The sequence below is a fragment of the Lissotriton vulgaris genome, chromosome 2_1 (genome assembly GCF_964263255.1).
Source record: "Lissotriton vulgaris chromosome 2_1, aLisVul1.2, whole genome shotgun sequence".
Lineage (NCBI taxonomy): Eukaryota > Metazoa > Chordata > Amphibia > Caudata > Salamandridae > Lissotriton > Lissotriton vulgaris.
In genome coordinates this window covers 2,027,872,015-2,027,892,346 of record NC_141687.1, presented here as the reverse complement: position 1 = coordinate 2,027,892,346, position 20,332 = coordinate 2,027,872,015, and the positions used below count along the sequence as shown (strand labels likewise).

At 45.7% G+C, this 20,332-nt stretch overlaps 1 protein-coding gene across 1 annotated transcript in view; it reads left to right on the top strand.

Moving 5' to 3' along the window:
- Positions 1 to 20,332, top strand: part of SPPL2A (signal peptide peptidase like 2A) — a 311,837-nt gene that overhangs the window by 234,996 nt on the left and 56,509 nt on the right. The window contains exon 14 of the mRNA XM_086958253.1: positions 17,411 to 17,488. Coding sequence (XP_086814379.1) covers positions 17,411 to 17,488 — 78 coding nt within the window. The remainder of the gene's footprint in view (positions 1 to 17,410; positions 17,489 to 20,332) is intronic.

Genomic DNA, 20,332 nt, shown 5'->3' with positions numbered 1-20,332 from the left:
GCCACCGCTCACTCTCTGTGCCCAGTTCAGCAGTTCCCCCAACATCCACACACCTTTTGTGACTTGGGTAGGGGATATCTACAGAGGCAGCATTAGTATGGACCTCAGCAGCAACAGGTCTCCCAGCCCTTTCAGGGGTGAGGCCAGGGAGCCGGCTGGCAACGTTAAGGGGCAGGCACAACTCCTTAACCCCGCAGCTGCAAAACCGCTTTAATTTGTCCTTGGCACCATACCATCAGCCAATAAGAGGTTGGGTCACCTTTTGCCTCCCCGGATGGAGGAGTATCACATCGGACTAATGGGTGCTCCAGATCGTAGAGCATGGTGTTTCCCTACCCTTTCTGTCCTATCCACTGGATATGCGCCCCACACTGCAAAACCTCACAGAGGACCACTTGTTCATACTCTGCAAAGCAGTTCAGTCACCCTTGACCAAGGGAGCAATAGAGAGGGTGCTTGCATTAGAGATTGGGACTGGCTGTTATTCCTTTTATTTCCTGGTGCTGGAAAAGGACTTAGGCCTTCGCCTCATCTTAGATCTCCACCCTCTGAACTTCTTCCTCAACAAGGACAAGTTCAAGATGCTCACCCTGACCCAAGTTCTGTCCGCCCTAGATCCAGGTGACTGGATGGTGGTGCTTGACATGCATGATGCATATTTTCACATCCCCTTCTTTCAGTCCCACAACTGTTATCTGCAGATCCAGCTAGCTGAAGAGCACTTTCATTTCTCTGTGCTCCACTTTGCCATGACCTGTGCCCCTTGGGTTCCACGAAGGTGTTGGCAGCAGTCACTGCCCTATTGGGAATACCAGTCTGCCTATACCTCGATTACTTGTTACTGAAGGGAGGCTCACCTTAAACAGTCATAAACCACCTCCAGACTACCTATTCACATTGGGTTTCTCCATCCGTGGGCCGAAGTTGCAACTGACTCCTTCACAACAGCTCCCCTTTGTCATAGCCATCCTGGAAACCGTGCCCTTTTAAGCTTTCCTCAACTTCACTCAGTGCAGTATATTTGTGCTAAGATCCCAATGTTTTAACCCTTGGACTGGTACTCAGTGAGAGTGGCTCTGAGGCTTTTTGGTTTTCTCCTTCCTGCTTGTGGACCATACCAGTTGGAACATGCAGTCTCTGCAGTGCAATCTGATTTTGTAGGGGGCTTACCACAAATGCAATCTGTCAGATTACATTCAGGTGTCAGAGATTCATTGTTGCTGGGTTGAGCAGATCATCTGGGACAGGTGAAGATCAGAGGACTCTGGTCTCTGGTAGAAGCTTACCCCCACATCAACTTACTAGAGTTGTGAGGGATTTGTTTTGCACTGAAGGTGATCCTCCCGACCATCAAGGGGGAACGGGTACAAGTTCTCACAGACAACAATACCACCATGAGGTACTGCAACAATCAGCGCTGAATACGGTCATGGGTCCAGTGCCAGGAGACTCTGCGCCTCTGGAAGTGCCTGAATGCTCAGTTCATCTCCCCAATCTTTAAATGCCCAGGGTAGGTGACCTCAGTCACCGGTATCTAGTGGATCACGAATGATAGTTGTATTCGGTGAGAGCCCATTGCATATTCCAGCCATGAGGAATATGTCGTCTCAATCTATTTCCCACCACAGCGAACGTGCAGTGTACAAACGTTTGCACGTTAGAGTTCCCAGGCAAGTCCTTCCTGTGAGACATCTTCCATCTGAATTGGGGATCAGGATTCCTGTATGCCTTTTTGCCCCACCCTCTCCTGCCCAGAGTTCTAAGAAAAATCAGGAAACCCCAGGCCAAAGTTTTCCTAGTGTTTCTGGACTAGGCAATGAGAGTGTGGTACCCGGAACTTCTGGCCATTAGCATTTGTCCTCCAATCTCTTGGAAGATCCTTCAATCACTGCAGCAAAACTGGGTCCTGTACCTGATGCAGCTCAACCTACACCTCCATGCATGGAGATTGAGTGGCGACAGTTGATCGCTTTCAGTCTTCCTCCCAAAGTCGTTGATATTATTCTGGTAGCCAGGCATCCCTCCTCTTAAGTCTGTATGTTGAGGGCGTCGGAAGAAGTTGTTGCCTGGTGTTCTCGCAGAGATATTTAACTCTTACAACATGTTTGTCGTCTGTTTTGTCTTTTTACTGGTCAAACAAGGCCTAGCTGTGGCTACAGTTAAAGGTTGTTTTCAGCTTATTGGATCAGCTGATGTGCACTCTATTCAAACCTATGCATAGTTGTTTCTTATCTGTGTTAACTATTAACATAGTGTGTTCTTATCACAATAACATCTGCTGAGTGAAGTCCAAACCTTGTGTCCAGCGACCATACACTTTGTTCTTTCCAGATAAACTGGTGTTCGGGGAAAGGCGGCATTCCTTTTGAAAGTTATATGCCCACATAGGGCAATCCATTACCTTTGCCAGCTTTCTATACTCCGCCCAAACTCTCTAAACAGGAGGAACAACTTTACTGACTTGACCACAAAAGTGCTCTTCATTTTTACAAGGATGGCGCCAGAGAATACTGGCCATATGACAAGATTTACGTTCACTTTTCTGTTGAAAAAAGGGTAAAGCGGTGCAAAAGAGAACCATTTTGCGATTGATTGTTCTGTCCATAAAGATCTGCCTTGGGCTAGCGAAAAAACATCCTCCAGAAGGCTTGCATATTTTTTTCACCAAAGGAAAGGCCGATTCCACTGTACTGGCTTACAGTGTGCCTGTCAAGAGCATTTGTCAGGCTGGTATACGCCATCCTTTCACACGTTCACGAAGCATTATTGCCTCTATAACCAGGTCCAAAGCAATACCAAAGGGGATGATGGACAGAGCGCTTAAGCTGAACTGATCTGTGTTTAATCCATCATCATTCTTTAGCTCACTCCACCACCCCAGTTCAGACATGGCCATATGCAAATCAGTCTGACACTGTGCCTCATGGGAACAGTCCAGCCCGAACTGCCAAGCCATGTCTTCCCTGGACCGGAAACAAGCATCCTGGGACCGGTTTCTGGCTAATCAGCCGTTATCAGTCTGGCTAGCTTGAATTCAGTGGCAAAGTGAGCAAGAGACCCATGTCTGGGCATACCCTGCCAACTTAAGATGAATAAAGCGATACCAAAGGGGATGATGGACGGAGCGCTTGAGCAAATCAAACACTCACCCCCTGTCAACTGATCTGGGTTTAATCCATCATCATTCTTTAGCTCACTCCACCACCACAGTTTAGACATGGCCATATGCAACTTAATCTGACACTGAGCATCTTGGGAACAGTCCAGCCCGAACTGCCAAGCCATGTCTTCCATGGACCGGAAACAAGCATTCTAGGACCGGTTTCTGACTAATCAGCCGTCATCAGCCAGGCTAGCTTGAATCCAGTGGCAAAGTGAGCAAGGGACCCACGTCTGGGCATACCCAGCCAACTTAGGGCGAACAAAGCGATACCAAAGGGGATGATGGACGGAGCGCTTGAGCAAATCAAACACTCAACCCCAGTCAACTGATCTGGGTTTAATCCATCATCATTCTTTAGCTCACTCCACCACCCCAGTTCAGACATGGCCATATGCAAATCAGGACCAGCATTTTGCCAGATCTGTCCTGTAGGGTTTCTTGGTCTAAGCCATTCAACAGCCTCACCATCTGATGAGGTACAGCTGTAGTATATGTACACAAGGTATGAAATGTGCAGTTTGAAGTCTCTAACAAAAGAACAAGTTACCTATCTTCGGTAACACCTTTTCTGGTAGGGACTCCTATCTAACTGCAGATTCCTCATTGACCCACCCTCCTGCCCATTCTAGTAATAAGGTTGCAAACATGGCACACCTGCACACTGCACTTCTGAATTTGATGGTTCTGCGTTAGACGATGCGGACAGAAATAGACTGACTTCATAGCATAGAGGTCCCACTTTTATAGTGGCCTGACATCACATCTGAAACCATTGGACCCGATGCGGAGCCACAGACGCCATCTGCAGATGCTTAGGGAATTCCTGCTAAAGGTTCTGGATCCAGTCTAGCTCCTGGGAAATTTCACAAGATAAAGAGTTTGCAGCTAGATTAAATCTCTAGCAGAAAAGGTGTTCTGGAAGGTAAGTAATTTGTTTTTTCAGTTCACTTGGTTTAACATTTGAGGTGATCATGTGATTCCTAGTTAGTGTTAGACTCAAACTGGAGGTTTATTAGTGTTGTGTATTTGACGTGGTAAAAACAAGGGGGGGGTGGAATGGGTTCTTTGCAACATAATTTTATTGAATTTACATAGTTCAAATAATGTTAATTGGAATTATTTTTAAAAAAAGCTCTTTGTTTATGAATTTACAGGAAAAAAAATTACATTGTAGTCGAACAGATCGTCACACACATATTTATTTATCTATTTATTGTTGATATTTATGCCGCTCATTGAGAAGCCTGCTGAAGGGTGCTAGAGGAAAAGCAAGTACTAAGAATAGTGGGTATTAGGCGTTAGTTGGGAGATAGGTTGCAGACCTGTAAGATAGTTGGGCTGAGTGGAAGTGCCTGTACCTGTGTAGGTATTTATATAGTACAAACATTCCTGAGCGCATTGGAGTAGGGGCATTAAGCCATTGAGGTGAAAACATTTGGTGAGGAAACTATTTGTCGTTTGAGTAGCTGGCTTGGGCACGGGGTGTTGCATGGGATTTTTCATGGTTCGGCAGACTAGGTTGATGGCGTCCTTTTTAGGGTTGATCAGATACTCATTGATGAGATGTGTTGTGAGCTCTTTTCTGAAATGCCGTAAAGATGGGACAAGCGAGGTGTAAGTGTGCCCATAGACTTCCTCCTGTGGAGCCTCACCCGCGCAGAGTGGATTTTGATCCTACTTGAGTTAAACATAGACGGCTGGTGACTGGTGAGGAACCATCCATCCGTTTAGAACGGTATACGGTCTTGGTGTCTAAATAGAGGGCTTTTAATCCACTCTCTGCAGGCATGTGTTTAGGTAGCGGTGGTTAATACAGTGGCAAGTCATATACGCATTTCAGATACTGCATTCCGTAACATGGTGTCTTTTTTAATAAGTGTGTAATTTTTATTTTAATTGTTACATCTTTCCTGTGATTAAGCCCAGGTATCAGGCTCGTGTGTGCACTGATTACAGGTAACTTAGCTGCATTAAATAGGGAGACAGCGCTCTATAATTAAGGTTCTGTTGACACACACAGTTCCCTAATCCTCCTGGGTTAAAACAAGTCATTTTGCAGTTTAGCAAAGATACTATTTGAAACATGTCACTGCCTGCTTCAGCGAGTGAAAGAAAACAATAACATTAGAAAAGCTGTGATGCAGAAACATATTTTTAAAAAGGCAAGATATTTCAAAGGTTGTGACCATGGTATTTGTTGTCTCCTTTTTCATTAGTCACTAAATATTTCCTAGCGTACAGACCAAAAGGCCTTTTTTTGTGAATGAACAGTGCATACTTAAGTTGGCCCAGCCCACGCCGTTGTTGCAATTCTTGAATTCTTCCTTAGTTAATTATGCATTACTAATTCTCTAGAACTACACCACATGCTAAGTACAGCGTTTATGTGGCAATAATATTTTGCCATTTTAACTCTGGATGTCTTTTCCTTGAACTGGTTAAAAATAACAAGCATTGGCATAACCAATAGGTCTCGCCTTTGGGACCTTATAAGTGTTTAGACATGCAACAGTTAATGTTGTTGCACCAAGGATATTGTGCTGGATTACTAAACACTTATAAGGTCTCAAAGGTGAGACCTATTGGCTATGCCAATGCTTGTTTTAAATCTCTGCTACTGTGAAAAAAGGAACAAAAAACCGGTTCTTTCTGTATTCAGTGCACCTATAAAGGTACATTTTTTTAATGCCAAGATTCATTGTATTATTCAGATGTAAAAGGGAGAGGGGGTTATTAGAGATTCTTTAGAAAAGACCTGACGCAGAGGCCCCTTCCCAGTGTTTTGCTGAAAAGGCAGGCGATTGATGCTAAACACACTGGAACGGCTGAAATTGGTCGACAATAAGCTAAACATGGAGGAGCACATAGCATCCATGAAACGTTCTTGCTTCCATGCCCTCAGTCTCCTGCGGAAAGTCATTTCCTTCCCCTTACTACTAGCAAGACTCTCATACATGCCCTGGTACTGAGCCGTCTGGACCTCAGCAACGCCCTCCTTATCTCGGCCAAAGATTCTGCCCTACAGACCCTTCAGGTGGTCCAGAACACAGCAGCTCGCTTGGTTACCAATGCCCCCCGTCGCACTTCCTCCCACCCTCTCCTTCGCAAATTACACTGGCTCCCCATTCGTAAACGCATTCATTTTAAAATTTGTTGTATAGTCTTTAAAGGCCTCCATCGGCTTCGGCCTATATATTTATCTAACAAATTGACCACATATATTCCTTCGCGCAAGTGGGGAGGGAAAGCCTTCTTTCACCGGCGCCCAAAATGTGGAATCAGCTACCCGAGGCATTACGCCTCACCCACAACTACTTCAGCTTTAGGAAGAAACTGAAGACATTCCTGTTTTAAATGTTATGATCTCTTGCCTCTACTGTCATCAGCGCGGAGATACCCCATGTGGGGCGATTCAGGCGCTCTATAAATCATTTAAATAAAAATAAATAAATAATATTAATAACCACAACAAAAGCAATAGTATAAAAGACGCTTTTTATAGCGCCCAACAAAACTGAAAGACTCCTTGGTGCTTTTTATAGTTGCTAAGATTACACAATTTACGGAACAAAAAATTACTGCCGAACTCGGGGAGTGCTTAGAAACGGCCTAAACTCCGGTTTAAAAATATAACTGAACAGCGAATCCCCCCCTTCCAACCACCACCACCTCGCCCGTAATGCGGAGATTTTTTTTAACAGTAAACGGGCTGGCCTGTAGTTTCACTTTCCATTGATGCTGTCCTTTGAGAGTAGCTGACTCGACTGAGGACCATCTGACGAATGTGTACCTACAATAACTGCACACATATGTTAACATTTCGGCAGGGCTCTCTCTGGGTTTCATTTTTGCAAGGTCCATTTGAGGTTAATACAGAGTCCACATTTCTTACCCTTCCTCACAGCCGCAGCTGAGAGCTCAGTGCAAAAGGCCACCTACATATACTGTGAAACGTAGACAATGTTTATTCACAACCATATCATGTATAAACAACCACAGTCCGTATATTACGTTTAAAAAGCTGCAAAATCTCAGAGAAGCTAAAAAGCGACCAAGACCAACCATCACATCTAGCAACACAAATCTACTATATGTTTTATTGCACCTGAACGGGACATGGCATTGTTTAACAAATAAAATACATCTAAAGTCTTAATCCCGGATTGAACAGTCTGTGTGATCTTGAGCAGACCCCCTTATGTCTCACGGCTCTGGACCATTTAGAAAGCAGTTGAGTGGCATGATCAAGCGATTTTAAAAACTATCGCCTCCCAGTTCAATGACTGCGAGACACCTACCTTCAGGGGAGCCTGAGATCCGGCTAAAACTGCCTTGGGCGAGATGTGCTAATCCCATTATCCATTTGGGCGCCAGACGCCTGAACTGTTGGGGTGAGAATACATAATCTCATGGGGGGACAAGCAGGGCCAGATAAATATTTGCAAGGGTGGCGCCCTCAGCCAACTCCCAGCAGGGCCAACCCCCCTCCACCTGCAGAGACAACATTTGCCTGTTGCTTTCTAGGACACAGCCGCGCTTCTAGTCATCACCAGGGATGTGAGCGATTAATAAATTATACAATGAAGAAATGACAAGGGGAATATGATGCCTCAAACTAGGAACTATCCTTCGAAACCGTAGGCAGGTGTCGCCCAAGCAAGGGTCAGGAAGCTGTGTGAAACAGCATTTGGAGCCTGGGAAGTACAGGTCCCAGCCAAAGGACAAGCAGCGTAGCGCCAAGAAGCCGAACAATTGGCAAGCGTTGAGCTTCACAGTGGCTCCTGGCACCATGCCACAGAGTGAGGGCCGGAGCCTAAAAATTCGCAGTGAGGGCGGTGCTGCGGAACAATGACTGCCCCTTTGTGCGGCCCATATGCCCGAGCATGACAGGCGTTGGCGCCGCATGGCACGGTGCCAAGGCAGCACAGTGCTCGCTAATGATATAGCTGCATTTTTAGAGCGCCCAGTGGCACACTGCGGCACGCCCAGTGCAGATACAGCGGACACTGGAAGACAGTGCCAACTACAGGTGTAGGGGGTGCTGCCCATCACTGTAACGATTCTTTATATAGCTCCACCACACACTCAACCTTTTCTCAGCACTTTCTATAGTGGGAGTGGTTGCAAGTATGCTGGCACAGACCCCTGGTAGGCGACCCTCGCCCTCTGCCCCCAAAGCAACCCTTTAACTGGAGAGACAAACTGACAACACTAGAGACATACAGACACACAAGAGATCAGGCACAGGAGCTGCTCCAGAAAGACAGACTGAGGCACAAGAGAGATCCTGACACACAGTGAACGACTGACCAGCAAAGTATTGGTTTCTAAAGTCATTTGATTGTTGCTGAAAAAAAAAAGTATTACTGCTTCCAGGGAGCATGCGGCATGGCATCGAATTGAAAGGCAACCGACAAGACCTGTATCCCAGACACACACAGCGTTTCCCTTGCGGGAGCAAGCTGGGGCACCATCTTTTTGCAAGATAATTACAAACAGATGTCGCCAAAGCTCGCTCACGCAAAGGGGAAATGCCAAACGTGCACACGTTGCAATAGAAAGCAATGCAAAACGTGCACGTTTTTGTCCAGAATGCTGATAGATTCCAAAATGGCCCTCCTATGCAGCGCATGCGTGCTGCATAGGCGAGACCTAAAAACTAAGCAGTGAACATACTTCCCGCCCTTCCAAGACTGTCTTCCAAGGGCTGCTGGTGCCTGTCTGATCCAAAGTTCTGCCGTGCTGATCACTAGTTCCTTACTGTTTGAGTGATGTACTGTTCTCCTCCTCGTCAGTACCAGTACTGTACTGTACTGTGCAGTTGAACTACTCCTGTCATGCTGTAGTATGTGTAAGTGTGGGTCCTGTCCTACTGAAAGCCCTGCCAACTGGCACTTCATCGCCTGTACAGTCCAATTCAACATACTGGCTTCCTCGAGAGAAGGAACGGCACTGTGTTCACAACATGATAAGTGCAGACAGTGGGTCACTAATCCAATAATTAGCAACAATTACATTTGATTAAGGACGAAATCGGAGCATATTAAAAAGCTAATCAGGATCAAGAGGGCTGAGTTCAGATGACAGGAAACTACATATTTTAATGGGAAATGCAAGACATTACCCCGGGTTTGTGCTCCCCATATTCACCCCTGATCACATGTTGAAATTTATGTGGCAATACACAATACAATGATGAGCTCCATTCCCGTGTGCCCAGACAGAAGCACACCACTGTGGCTGCTCCCAATGCTGAGTAAACTGTTGGGGTCAGAAATTCCGCAAATTCTGCGAGTGGAACGAAACTTACCGCCCAGGCCTACAAAGGATGCAGGGGTAGAAGGATGACCCAAGTAGGCAGATCATGAAACCACAAGAATCTCAGTTTTGTCATGTTAAATCTTAAACAAGGTGCTATTGATGTACTCAGCCACAGCAGCCATTCATTCTTTGAATTTAGCATGAAGGAGGTGTTTTACCAACTAAGAATGATCTGAATATCATCTGCATATGCATAAACATTCATGTCAAAGGAAAAAATTAGAACCTCCCAAGGGCATCATAGATGTTAAACAGGGTGGGGCTCAAAGGTGAACCTTGTGGTACCCCACCATAGATGTGCTTCAATGCTGAACGAAGCGGATCTCGATTGCTTATGAGAGAAAACATTTTCTAGCAGAAGGGGTCTAATAGATTGTTCTAGAAGGAAAACAGCCATTACAGCACGGTCATAACCACACGTGACCCTTGCCACAAAGCCATTACCACGTATATCCTTTACCACGCATGCAGTTAGCGCATATGCCTTTTACTATGAATGTGCCTTTATCACACATGTCTTCGTTCTAAAGGCATGAATGATAAAGGCATATGCGTGTTAAAGGTTTTAAAAGTATTATTTTTTAAATTTTGTAAAGGCATGAATGGTAAAGGCATATGTGTGGCAAAGGTTTTGCAGGTAATACAGGCAAGTGTAAAAAATTATATTTATATATATATCTCTCTCTACTGGCGATCGCCACTAGGTAGCTAATAGTTTCCATAGGAAAAGCGTTTTTTGACTTTCATATCACTTTGGTGCGCCGTTTGACGAATCTTCACGAAATCTTCCAAAAAAAAGTGTGCCAGTAGTTCTATGTTGCAAAAATACAATTGATGGACAAAATGTTGAACAATGTCAAACATACACCCCAGTAAAGAAATCTGGGTCTAAATCCATTGTTTTGTTTGCACCCCATGCCATTCCAGTTCAAACCCAGCCTTATGCAGATCGGTCTTGAGGCCGCTCCCCATCGGAACAGTCCAGCCCGAACTGCCAGACCTGGTCCTCCCTACATCCTGGGACCGGTTTCGGGATTTCACCCCTCCTCAGCCATGGTAGCTTGACTCCTGTGGCGTGAAGAGCACTGGGCCCCACGTCTGGGCATCCCTATGCCACTGAATTCAAGCTAGCCTGACTGATATGGGGTAATGCCTTGTTTCTGCCTTGACAGTTTTAGCTGGACTTTTCCCATGAGGAGCAGGGTCAAGATTAATTTGCATATGGCTGTGTCTAAACTGAGGTGGCATGGTGAGCTATAGAACGATGGATTTAATCAAGGACTGGAGGTGAATGTATGTTTTAGTCAGCAGTCCGTCTATCATTTGTTTGCGTCATTCTAGTTGTGCAGGGGGGGCCAAGAAAAGGCGGGGGGGCAAAAAAAAGTGCAGTTCCCATGTTAATTCCCATTGAGTCGTTAGACGTGCTGGTTGCCTGAACAGCTGGACAGAATTACACCGAAATTGACAGAAAAGTCGATTTGGCCACGCAGATTACACTTTCAGTTATTCGGTGTAAATCATTTCAGTAGTTTGTGAGAAATTAAAGGAAATCCAAATTTGTAGATCTACAATCACGGCAAATTTGTGAATAATGAGCTAGTACAGAAATCAGAAGAGCTCTGATTGATTGCCAACACTTCAGCCAGGAAGTTTTGGCAGAAATCTTGGGACTCCGCTTCAGCCGAGTCCCTAAAAAATTAAGTGGAAAATAAGAAAAGGGGGCAGGGTACGAATATCCCGACCCCCAAATCTTGATCTCAGGGTCCCAGAGGGACCCCCAGGAGGACAAAGAAAAATGTGCAGCTAATTAGTGAAATTCGCATAATTAGTTGCAAAAAAATTAAAAAAACAAGTGCGGGCTCCTGCGCATGTTTTCAAAGGGTCCCCAGGTGGGCCATGTCCTGGGATCATTTTATTTTAAAAAGGTTGAAGGCGAGAGAGCCTCCCTCCTAAGGCTTATAGAGTCCCGGGGACCACCACCTCTGCGGGGCCTTATTTTCATAATGGATGGGGGGCTGCGCGGATCCTCCTCCTGGACTTACTACAAGCCCCGTGGACTACCATCTCCCCTGGGCAATACATTCAATAAATTGTGGGGCGCCGCAAAGACCCAGAGACCACCACCTCCCTGGGGCTTTCATTTTAACTATGGAGGGGGCAGAACAGACCCCTGTCTTGGGCTTATTACAAGCCCTGGGGACTACCACTTCCCTGGGGCAATACATTCAACAAGCTGTGGTGAGACGCACGGACCGCCCCAGGGACCACCACCTCCCTGGGTCTTATACAATTTTCAAAGGGCCCCTGGGTGGGCCCCCCCCCCCCCCCCAATAAGGCCATTAGAGGCCCGGGGCTTTATTTTCATAATGTAGGGGGGTAGCGTGGACCCTCCTCCTTGGCCTACTGCCAGCCCCGGGTCCACCATCATCCTGGGGTTTTCATTTAAATTATAGAGGGGAGCAGCGCGGACTCCCCTCCTGGGCTTACTACAAGCCCTGGGACTACCACCTTCCTCTGGCAATACATTCAACAAATTCTGGGGGGCTGCATGGACCCCACATGCCCTAGGGACCACCACCTCCCTGGGGGCTAAACAATAAAAACAAATACCTGGAGGGGTGCTGTCCGGCCTCCTCCCCGGGCAGTATACAGCTCTGGGGACCTCCACCTCCCTGGGCCAACTTGTGCAAATAGGAGGGTGCCACACGGCCCCCACTCCTTGAACCATATAGGCCCCGTTGAGTACCAATCACCCACCCCACCCCGGGCCGGCTCCTGCGGCGTACCGGGTTGACCACCCCCGGAACATTGATGTTTGCTCTGACTTGGCTGGAGCTTTGACAGCTCCCATCAAGTCAGAGCAAACACAAACTTCGCTTTCAGCAAGTTAGAGCTGTGAATCCGCTCCTGCTTGCTGAGTGCAGAGTTTTAGTCTGTTTTCCTGCCCGCTGTCAAGCAGTTGCCTCAAAGTGCTAATGAGCAAAGTGGTGGGAGAAGAGGAATTGATGAAGAAAGACAAAAAGCAGAGAGAGAATATACTGGTAAGACTGGAAAATAAATAAAAAGGAAAATAGTCCTTTGGCCTTTGAAATGTATTTCAGGATACCGAAGGTTTTATGTATGCTGTGTGCTTTGAATACCCTTAGTGGGATCATTATTAGAAGTGTAAATATGGAACACTACAAATATGCATAGTGGACACTGCGTTCTGTATGCATAGTATATGTGTATACTATAACATTGTTGTATTTCTTTTGATGGTCTCTGAAAAGGTATCCCAGGCAAAAACATACAGAATTCTTTCTTACACCGATTCTGTGACAAATTAACCAGATGGGTCTTGGATTTGAAGAAGTTCTCCAGCATAGCCAGATGGCAGTAAGTCTTGCCAGAACAAGATGTATCTGTCCTATGTAGCATGACATGACATGGATTGCGTAAAATATTAGGGCAATTCTATTTTTTGGTTACGGAGGTCCTCTTCCTCGCCCTGAGGACCTGCATGTGTATCTGGATATGATCGATCGGAAGTCCCCAAGAAGGCCACAGCCGTGCCAGTAGAGATCGGAAAAATCAGGGAATGTCTTTTTGTATTTAGCGGTATAAAGGTACCAATCAAAAAGTGTCTTGTAATGGGCCTCCCTTAGGGTCACTGAGTGATTGTTCTTGGTTATGTCTGACCACACATGCTTCCATTCCTCTTTTGAGATGTCTCTCTCAATTATTTGTTCCCAGAAAGACATGTCGCGAGCCCGTGGGGCATGGACTGCCGATAGCAACAAGAGTGTAGAGAGAGGAGATCGCCCCCTTCATGGGGCCTTCCTTTTGTACCCAACATTCTATGGGGGTGCGTTCTCTGGTCGTGGCTTCCCTAAGAATAGAACATTCTAAATGCCACTGCCCCCTGCAAGTGCGTTTGTCAAGCAGAGTTACGGTAGGTTGTTGAGAAGCCACACCAAAGCTAACGGAAGTGTAACTCTTCTGAGCCTTCCAGGTGTACTAAGGACGACAATCAGCTTATGGTATGGATTCTGACAACTGACATACTATTTACAAGCACTATGTTCCAATGGAGGGAGTTAATAGAATGGTGATTGGTCATAAACTTGAAGTCAAAGAGCACATTCACACAAGGTAGGATTCTTCAGTACCAGGGGCTACTGAGACGAAATGTGCTTCTTCAAACCAAAAAATAGTTTGGCTTTTAGCCATTGATTTTTTTAAATTATTGTCGAGGGCCAAGAACCTCCCCGAATTTTAGGTTTTACAAAAAACATTAATAAAAAAATGCTAACATTGACAAAGCCAAAAGGCTGGCAGCCAGTGTCAGTTTCATTGTCTTCGCTAGTGCTTTTTTTCTTTTTTTTGTTTCTCTACAATGTCTTGTTGAGTGAGCGTGACCTCGAGAGACAAAAAGGAGAGGGAGCTGGGTTTGTGTTTGTGCCAGTACATGAGTATTTACGGTGGACGTTTAAATATGTTGTACTTTACAGAGTGCGAGCATCAAGATGGACATATTGTATGACCTACACACATTGGAGTTACCATTTGCAGACGAGCCAGATTCTGCAGTGCCAGTTAGAGTGCCTTCCTGGGTGTGAAAAGAGGGGCAGTTGAACTGGTATGCTTATCACTTCTTCATTAGGGGTGTGCCTGGCCCAATGTAGTTGCGAGCGTGGTTCTGTACAGATGACTCCCACAGTATTACTGTTGTTGGGGGACATTTCTGTGTGTTATAGATTTGGTGTGAATAGTTTAGTTTTCAAAATATGGAACAGGTGCGAGCATAGGTGTTAGCATTAAGAGCTGTTGCAGAGTGAATGCCCGGATCTTTTTTTTTTTTACACACATTTTATTGATTATCCCTTCTTCATCTGCTTAATACATAATCATAAGGCAATTTGTTTCATTCAGCATTAGTTTTCTCATATTCCTTTCATTCATTTGCTACAGAAATGGTCAATTGGCAAGTCCAGGTAACAATAGATTGACAGCAATAACTAAGTCGCTTCCCCCAGAGTCATCTTGTGAGTAGGTCTCTCGTACAGTGCTGGGTCAAGTGTATTACTAGTTTCCTAGTTGTGTGTAGGGTAGGGTGATGTCAGTGAAGTATGACTTTCGGTAGTCTCGTGGTAGCTGGCAATTAAGCGTATGCTATTTGTTGTTGACGTGTTTCTGTCAGGAGCCCTCGTTTTTATTCTGTTTCTCTCTCGTCATCTGGGAGCTCTGGTTCTGGATATTCTAGGCCGTGTACTAGGGTCTCCCAGCTCTAGCTATCTCCATGTGCCGTAGCCCTCTTTTGGCTCCCCACATCAGTACTCTGCCTTCAAATCCCACTCACTTCAGGAGTTGCTTATGCCAGGCTGTTATCCTAGGACCTCCTCTTGAATGCCTGGATCTTATGGTTGTATACTGCCGAGTTACATAGAAACCACCCCAGTAGATCTCGGATGCCTTCATAGATAAATCATGTGAACGGGACGCCTACTTTATATGTACATAATCAATCAATCAATCATCGCATTTATATAGCGCACTACTTACCCAGAGGGTCTCAAGGCCCTGGGGGAGGGGGATCTGCTACTGCTCGAACAACCAGGTCTTGAGTTGCTTCCTGAAGGCGAGGTGGTCCTGGGTCAGGCGGAGGTGGGTGGGGAGGGAGTTCCATGTCTTGGCGGCGAGGTAGGAGAAGGACCGTCCCCCTGTGGTGGCTCTACGGATGCGGGGGACGGCGGCGAGGGCGTGGCTGGTCGATCGAAGCTGGCGTTTGGGAGCGTAGAAGTTGAGGCGGCTGTTGAGGTATCCTGGGCCTTGGCTGTGTAGGGCTTTGTGTGCGTGGGTGAGGAGACGGAAGGTGATTCTCTTGTTGACCGGGAGCCAGTGCAGGTCTCTCAGGTGTCCGGAGATGTGGCTGCGACGGGGGATGTCCAGGATGAGTCGTGCTGAGGCGTTCTGGATCCGCTGGAGCCTCTTCTAGAGTTTGGCGGTGGTACCTGCGTAGAGGGTGTTGCCGTAGTCCAGACGGCTGGTGACGAGGGCCTGGGTGACCGTCTTCCTGGTCTCGGTGGGGATCCACCGGAAGATCTTACGTAGCATGCGCAGGATGTTGAAGCACGACGAGGAGACGGCGTTGACTTGTCTGGTCACGGAGAGGGAGGAGTCCAGGATGCAAGTGGGACGGTGAGAGATGCAAGGGTCGCAGGGTTCTCTTAATACTCTGAGTGTACACAGGTATGCTCCAGGTTATGGTATTTGGCGTCTACATGTTTGAATACAACCTCTGGGAGTGGTCCAAGGGGCTGATCCAGATTTGAGGTGCCAGAATATAGGTCCACCTCCTAACAGGTCTAGATGGATGTGCCCCCGAGGTGCTCTGTGGTTCCAGTGGGTACTGCTGTGTGTGGGTGAGCATCTGGTTTGGAGGCTTTGGGGAAAGCTGCCTTTGTATCTACCTCAAGGAGAAAGATGGCTCATGCTGTGTTAATGTAATTGACTGTGAGACAAGTGCAAGGCTGCGCGTGCGTTCGTGCATGTGTGCGTGTGTGTCTGTGTGCGTGTTTTAAGTGTATGTAAGAGTTGATGTATCGTTGGGCAAATTGTCCTTAACCTTCTCTCACAGTGAAGCTGCTGCCTCACCGCTTATTCAACTTCTGCCTCTTTGTAGTTGTAGGACACTTCTGGGGTCATGCCAAGAGGGAGGGAGGAGGCTTGAGATGGAAGAGATAAAAAGATGGCTACCACAGTTAAGAATGTGGCCAAATAGTGTTGATGAGTGAGGTATAGTATGCGTTTTATGTGTTCCCAGGGGAATTTTTGTGTGTACCTACCTTACGCTCTCAGTATCATCTCTGGTATGACTGGGTCACATGTATAAATAATCTTGGTGGAGTATGACACCCAGTCAGTTTTGTACATGTTGTGCCTTCTTGAGTAAAATGCTAGCTGGAAGGGTTTCCTCATCCAAGAACAAGGGAGGCACTCTGGTTGTTCTACACAACCATAAGCACAAGTTGATGGGGTCCCTTTGTGATTATCTTGCAAATCCTGCTTTAGAAAGCAAATCTTCCGCTATTGCTTAACAAAGCTTGTTAGGCGGAGAGCCTTGCATTTAAGGGAAGTGAATTCTAGATGGAAGGGACTTGTACCGAGAAGGCTCAGCCATTGGTGGTGTAAGAGGCGTAACTTACAAATAAGGAGTATTATGTCCATATAGCACCATAGGACTAGGATGTGTATCGGCAATTGCACACGTTAGCGTTTACCAGACAGACACTGCAAGAGGGCCACCGAGGTGAGTTTCTAGTGAGAAACCAGATGAAACACAGAACATGCCAACCGAAAGCGGACCAAAGCTACAGGCTCAACCTCCTGCCACTGGTATCATTCCTTTCCATTAATGAGCTTGTGGCCAAAATTGAGAGCAGCTGTTGTGACATGGTCTATAATAGGGTTTTTCTGACAAAATAATATTGGCCGGGGAGCTGTTTTATGCGTTGTGTGGGCCAGCAGCGAAATGCACAAATAACCTTACATTGGGGCATTTAACAGTCATTGAATTATAGTTTCAAACATGTACTGCAAACTTCGTTAGATCCATTCATTAGAAAATGTAATGTCTTATATTTATACAATTTAGAGTTGAATCACCCCAAAGAATCTTCTGCCCCTACATGTTAATTTCGACTAGTGGAAGCAGAAAGTATAATAGGTGAGGTATGTGTCCTTACAACTTTTCTAAAAGCAAAATGAAACTGTGTTGTGACGCGCATTAATGGCCAATACAACATATGCAAACTGTAGAAATCAGCCAATTAATGTATGATGCTATTGTGCTGTTAAGCTTTTCTGTGGGTAACAAGTGGTAGGTGCCTAGTTCCAATGTACCTGGATTGTCTTGACCATGTTATGTACATCTTTTGTTTGCAGGTCTATTAATTGCATACTGTCGAAGGTTTGAGGTTCGATTGACATCCTCATGCAGCTATTATATTTCCTGTGCCGTAGGTATGCGATTTTGAATTCTTTAAACATTCTCTCAGTAACATCTTAACAACTAGAACATGTGCTTGTGTGGATTATAGTAAGAGCCCTGCTGTATCAAACATGCATTATCCTTATGATAGTTTGGTGTTGTAAGAAACCACTTAAAGAGAATGTTTGCAAGAAAAAGTATATTTTTTATTTGTGAGCAACGTTTCACTCTGCTACATTCGTATATATATCAAAGAATAAAATAAAATCAATCTTTTTCTATATGTCCGACTAGATGACGACCAACTAGATGACAGCAGAGGAGAAAATGTAGTATTTCAATGTGCCATTATACTGTGATAGACTCCCTTTTGCCCAGTTGTGCAGATATGTTTATATACCTACAGATATGTCATGTCTTGTAAATATGAAGAACATACACATTTCAACTTTTTTTGCTTGATGTCCAGAGGGAGAATGTTATGCACAAGGCAATAAGAGCAAGCAGATGTCAACCAAGATTAAATCACATTTGGGGCCCGATTCTAAGTCAAGCAGCTCTAAATATCATTGGGAAGATAGTGCCTCGCCTGATTCTAAATTCATCAGGTGTGGACAAGCACCCGGTGTCTCCCACTCTGTTTCCATGCGCAGATTCCTCCAGTTGGAGCAAGAGGAATCTGTGTGTGGAAACATGGCCATAACAGTGATAAAGAATGCTGGAAGAGACCTGGTTATTCCCCATTATATCTGTCTACAATATGAATTGCACAATATAGGGAAGGTAGCAGTAGCTGCAAATGGTAATTCTGGCTCCAGTATTCTGTGTTCAGCCATACCATGCAACTCTAAATCAGACTCTTAGATAATATATTGTGCCATACACAAATGTTATGCGAGCAATACCTTTCTCAGGCTCTAGTAAAGAAAACTGCTTGGCCTTTGATTATCCTTACGTTTGTAATAGATACTTCTATCTGCAGATTCCTGACTGTATAATTTTACCAAGGACCAAACTGGATCCGGAGATTTTGTTTGCAGGGCTGCGTTAATCCGCCTGGTGGCGTTGTGCTGTTGCGCATTGGCTCCAGTCCATTCTGCCATGGAAATAATGGCGCATATAAGCACCCCCTAACGCACCGCGGTTAGTTCATGCCTTTCAAATCGGATCTGGAGCTCCAAACCCGATTTTCTTAGTTTTCTGATGACTTCTACAACTATCTCATTGTGCATTGAGCGATTTCCTCTCCAAAAATGACAGCTTTCAAGCCATGCTGTGATTGCAGGAAGCAGATATCATTCAAAGACTTGGATGAGGTGTGGCCTCTGAGCCGGGATTTGGAACACGATTCTGAGTTGTATTATAAGTGTACACTTATGCACTCGAAGGTGACCCCTAAAGCATGGGACATCTTCGCACACCACATAAGGGCCTCCTGTTCTCTTCTTTAATTCTAAAAGAAGTGGACGATTTGGCTCTTTAAGTAAGTCCCTACATAGCTTGCAACGCTCACCTGCCAAGCAGCAGGATGTCGTTATGGGTGATAGTGCATTATAAAAATACACACAGCATAATATAAAATGTCTCAAAGGGCATGTGTGTGTAGGGCCCAGTATATTGTGTTCGCAGCTAACAGGGCCAGAGTGGCAGAAGCAAACATGCATTTGCCAAAGGCACCAGTTCTCTTGGATTCCCTATCCAGAGGAGTGGTTAGAAATTAATCTGAATAGATGTTGCAGGTTGAAGCCTGCACAATAAGGCTGTCTGGAGTGGAATGCTTAGTAAGAAAATCCCGGTCACTAAGCGCTTTTCAATGACTTCTCGCTGCCTGACCTATTCACAGGCAGACAAGCACATGGTTTTGACCATATAGCCATCAGAGAATCGGTGAAGGCATCATTAAATGGAAGTTGGGGCTCAGATTCCGCTTGCCCAGATTGCAGAACTGCTGTCAAAACATTTGTTTTGGTCTCAGTGGAGGGAAGCTGTAATTCTAGTACCTTGGCACTTGGAAGTACTACTGCAAATAAGGCACACTTTTCTGTTGGTTTCCAGTGTGGTGATACAAGATCTGTCTTGGGAGAGGCATCAAGCCTACTTGCGTTCTGTAAATCAAAGTAAAAAAGGCATCATCAGTACCCGTATCATGAGGGCTATTGCGGTGGGGAGCAAGCCATCCCCTTCACCATATCCATTAAGGAGGCCTGTGCATTACTAGAGAATCCAGTGGACCTCATCTAGGCATAACTACGAAGGACAATACTGGTCCTAACTGCCTTAGCGATCCTTGGTATCCAAACCTGTGCAGGAAACTTACTTTGCGAAGTCCTTCTCAACATGGATATTTTGGAGCATAAGGGCCAGCAGGGACATCAGCCTTCTAACTCCTCCTCCCCACCACCACTGCCAACAACCCACTTTAGTTTGCACTCACTGAAGCATGCCCAACCAGTGCAGAGAAGAATACAGAGTGTTCAACACGGCTATGCAGTGCCTTTTCTCTCCTTCCTGCCATATCAGTACTAATTTCGAAGGAGCACCTTTTCATCCTGCTAGAAGAGGTACGTATGTTGCTCTCCAGGGGTGTCATTGAGATAGTACCGGACTAGGAAAAAGGCGGGGGTTGCTACTCTCACTATTTCTTTGTCACGAAAAAGGCCTTTCCTGTTTTGTCTCTTGAATGCCTTCCTGTGGAAGAACAAATTCAAAATGCCCATGTTGGCCCATATTCCGCCTGTTCTGCGTCTGGAAGACTGGATGGTGTACTTGGATTTGCTGGACGTTTATTTTCATATAACCTTCCTGCAGTCTCACAGGTGTTCACAAAGTTGAAGGTGGTGATCGCTTCCCATCTTTAGAGGTCAAGAGTTACAGTA